Below are 3,891 nucleotides of genomic sequence, written 5' to 3'. Positions count from 1 at the left end.
CCATAAGGAGATAAGAGAGGCCCCAGAGAGAAGTAAAGAACCGGAGGGGATGATACAAATGGGGCTGCGAGCCCTGTAGCCAGCCGAACCCCATCCCGGCAGCCAGTTTCTGATCCTGACAACTCAGTGCCTTTTTTTTTTCTTTTTTTTTCCCATCAGTAACTGGAGAGTCCTGAAGTATAAACCGGGCAAACAGGTTAACATCACGGAGGACTAGATGGTCACTATGCAAATGCTCTTTATTTTTTGTCTTTTCTTTACAGCCATCAACCCCAGGATAACTCGCATGCATGCAGTTTAAGCCCCCGTCCCATCCCACCCCCGGTGATTCAGAATCATGTTTCTGACTCTATGGGACACTTGTCCCCTCATGTTCCCCCAGCTCCCCATCTACACTGAGCGCTCGTGTGCAACGGGGGTGTGCGTCCCCGTATGCACCTCGGCCCTAGGTTTCAGCTTCCAGGGGCCCAGAGCGGCGCTCTTGCTGGAGGCCCTTAGTGAGCAGGGTGATCACAGAAGCAGGGGATGGACTCCAAATCAGAGAAGAGCCTCTTGCCACAGTAAGGACAGGGGCTGGTGCTGAGCCAGACAATCCTGGGGCGCCCTAAATCTCTCAGAATACTAGTGAGCTCACCCTGAATCAGGGCAACCTGCTCCTGATCCACGGCCCCCGGGGCGTTATAACTCTCCATAGGGGGCGGGTAGCGCTCCAGGCTCAGATTGGCCAGCCCGGCCGTGTGGCGCAGCAGCTTTGCCAGGGTGGCCAGGCACAGGAGGTTCCCAGACAGGTTGAGGGACCTGAGCTGCAGGCAGCGGCTCAGGGTGGGTATGATGGCGTCGATGTGGGAGTCCCCAATCCCACAGAACACTAAATCCAGGTCCTGGAGGGTGCCGGTGAGCTTCTTGAGCAGGGTGTGGAGGGGCTCGTAGCGAAGCCCAGTCAGGCAGATGCCGCTCAGATCCAGGCGCTTCAGCTGATGGAGCTTCGGGCACAGGGACAGGTGCAGCACATCCAGCTCCGTAAGCGGGCAATTCCTGATGGCAAGGTTGTCCAACGGGGCCTGCAGGCACCTGGCGAGAGACAGAGCAGTTAGTGGAATGGGGAATGGGGGTGGCAGAGGACCGATTCGTCTAAGCGCAGGGCTGTTCTGACCATGTGATGACAGCTAATGCCCAGGACGCCCAGTCTCCCTTTAGGCAGAGTCCTTTCACCTTCGCTTATGGGACAGGGTCAAGTTCATGAAATCTCCAGATCTCCCCTTCCTCACCTCTCAAGCAGAGGATGAACGGATATAATGGAAAACACTGGAACAGGCTCAGAGACCCTGACAGTGTCTCGATCAAATGTGGACATCCCTGAACCTTAAAATTGGGGGACAAAACCAAACATACTTTCAACCTAGGCTTCCCTCTCTCCACTGCTTGGGCTCCAGGTGCCAGGATATCTGGGCCACATAGGGCTAGTTCTTCAGAGGCATCAAGAACAAACCTGGGTGAGATCCCACAGCATCGACTGGTATGGCCAGTCTGCAGGGGGCACCCGCAAACCATCTCTCACTTTTTGCCCTCCTATGCATGTCTGCTCCCTTATCTCCAGAATCATGCCTTTCCTATCTACTAACTGCCTTCTCGAGAGAACAAAGAACCTCTTACACGTGGGGAGATTGAGACAGGTGCATCTGCATTCCCACAGCTGGTGGGCACAGGGTATATCTTAGGAAATATTCCTCTATCTGGCATGGCTTTTCCTCCTCACTCACCTCTTCCTAAGTCATCTTAATTTAGTCCTCTCTCCCTACGGAAGAATTCACAAACCCACCCTCGCTGGGTCCAAGCCCCCTCTACATAGCTCCCCTTTCCAGAGCCCCCTCTGCCTTTCTCTGGGTGGTTACATGACACCACACTTCAGAGCAACCAACGATACAAAACACTTGACGTTCTGGTGTTGCGTTCACTGTTATCCAGCTCACAAGAGGATCTGGGCCAGATGGCCGTGGAGGAAGGCGAGAGATTCCAGGTGGAGCTCCCGCAGGTGCTTCAGCCAGAGGAACTGAGAGGTGAACTGGGCAACGTATAGGTCTTTCTTCTGCTCCGCTTCCTCGTTGCCCCGTAGGTAGACGTGGGACACAGAGAGCCTCTGCACGTTTCTCATCTGACCCAGCTGAGGACCGAGCATCCCCATGGAGCACAGGTCCCAGGTGCAGTTTATATCCATCTCCTCGATGCAATCCAGTTGCAGCAGAGCCAGGAAGTTCTTGACCTTATCGATGGACAGTATAAAAATCTTCAGTGTCTTACAGCACAGGTGTATCAAGCCTTCTCTCTGCTTGGACCACCAGATGAGGTCGATGGAGAACTGGTCTTCGAGCCTTTCGCTGAGGCAAAGGTCTACGACTATCTCCAAGGGAGCCCAGGTCTGCCTCATCCTGGAACTGCCCGCAGCCACCGGTCCGGTCAGGGGTGGCGCCAGGGCCCCGGCTCCAGCCCACGTGCTCCAGAAGCCATGCCCGGTGTTCCGTAAATTCAGCACCTGCATTTTCCATCTCCTGTGGGGAAAACAGGAGCCTTGGCTCAGATGCTCCGAGACCCACAGAACCAAGCAGATCAGAGCTTCGGGCAACAATCGGACCCACTCCCCTGAGCTTTTACTTTGCAGCCCGGCATTGGCTTCTCCTTTGCCCTTTCTTCCCTCCCCACTTCCTGCTCAGCACGGCTAGTACCCTTAAGTACCATTGGGAGGAGGCAGGGCATGTGTTTTCAGGAGGCCCTGCCTGGAAGCAGCCCTCCGCTTCCCAGGTGAGCTCACAGTGTCCCAGGCCTCTCTGACCATCCTTGTCACCCTCAGAGACCTCTAGCCCACTGCCCGGCCCTCCACACTGCCTGTCCCCCGCTGCCTTCAGGGATGCGGAGGACCCCATCCGGCTACCTGCATCAGCCTCACCTGGGGCGAACCTTCTGGGTAAGCAGGATTTCAAGCCCCTCAAATGTAGCTTGTATGGTCTCGGGCTGAGGCGTCTGCATCAGAGCCCCCAGAGGGAGGATGGCGAAGGGCCAAGCAAGCACCATCGCCTTCATGAGCTCTGTGTGTTTCCGAGAGAAGGCTTGCACAAACAGCTTCGGGAAGAGCTCAGCGGGCAGGCACTCCACAGCCGCGATGGCCCGGGCCTGGTCTCTCAGCAGGCTCTCTACCGCCAGGTCCACTAGCCTGGATGGGTTCCAGAAGGTCATCTTTGATATGATCTGAAGGGACTCCTGTGGAAACATCTAGGGGACAAGGCAGCCTTGTCAGGCAAGCAGGAGCAACCATTTGCATAACTAAGACACTAGCTACCAGTCATAGCTATGCAAAGGCATCTCAAAAGCTGTCCCCTTCCCCCACCCCCCACCTGGCAGGCTCTGGGGATTTGGGGGGGACTTGCTCTGTAACAACACACACACACACACACACACACACACACAAAGGAAAAGGAACAAAAAAACAAACAAACAAAAAAAACCCAGAAACTAAAGAAAAGGACAAAAAGAAAAAATATACCAAAAAAAGAAGAAACACAAAAACTAAAAATAAAATCGGCTCAGTTAAGATATTTAAAAACGACTAACCAAATCACAAATCAAAATGTTTGGGATTCAGGCAAGACTACACATAGAGGCAAAACTGAAGGCTTAAATCTACTGGTCTGAAAAGGAAAAGGGGGACCAGCTGCCTTAGGTAACATGGGGTGTCCCCAGCAGAGGTGGGTAACTTACCTCCTCTGATGCGCTTGGCCGGGTGCTCAGCTCTCAGACCTTGTGACAACCCAGGCGGTGGCTCTAGCGCTGAGGTTTCTGTCCCTCTTCCGATCAGGAAGGGATCTTCACTTTTCTCCGGATTAATTAGTTGGATCAGAC

General features: G+C 54.2%; 1 protein-coding gene across 1 annotated transcript; it reads right to left on the bottom strand.

Moving 5' to 3' along the window:
- Positions 1-329: 329 nt before the first annotated feature.
- Positions 330-3,228, bottom strand: LOC150014211 (PRAME family member 12-like). The gene is made up of 3 exons (XM_090268244.1): positions 2,942-3,228; positions 1,971-2,546; positions 330-1,071 (listed from the first exon to the last, which is right to left on the bottom strand). Exons 1-3 carry the CDS (start codon positions 3,226-3,228, stop codon positions 495-497), a joined length of 1,440 nt encoding a protein of 479 aa, XP_090124370.1. The 3' UTR covers positions 330-494.
- Between the last annotated feature and the right edge of the window lie 663 nt (positions 3,229-3,891).

This window comes from Furipterus horrens, unplaced genomic scaffold (assembly GCF_987537825.1).
Source record: "Furipterus horrens unplaced genomic scaffold, mFurHor1.1.pri manual_scaffold_3, whole genome shotgun sequence".
NCBI classification, from domain to species: domain Eukaryota; kingdom Metazoa; phylum Chordata; class Mammalia; order Chiroptera; family Furipteridae; genus Furipterus; species Furipterus horrens.
Note: the sequence above shows the minus strand (reverse complement) of the source record. Positions and strands in the feature narration are given on the sequence as shown.

Bases quoted from the DNA above. Each gene is read 5' to 3' on its own strand.
- LOC150014211 (XM_090268244.1), bottom strand. From the start codon at position 3,228: ATGACCTTCTGGAACCCATCCAGGCTAGTGGACCTGGCGGTAGAGAGC. The intron at 2,547-2,941 runs GTGAGGCTGATG...TTTTCCCCACAG, and splicing joins ACCCAGAAGGTTCGCCCCAG to GAGATGGAAAATGCAGGTGC. The intron at 1,072-1,970 runs GTGAGCTGGATA...GTCTCTCGCCAG, and splicing joins CATCTGGCCCAGATCCTCTT to GTGCCTGCAGGCCCCGTTGG.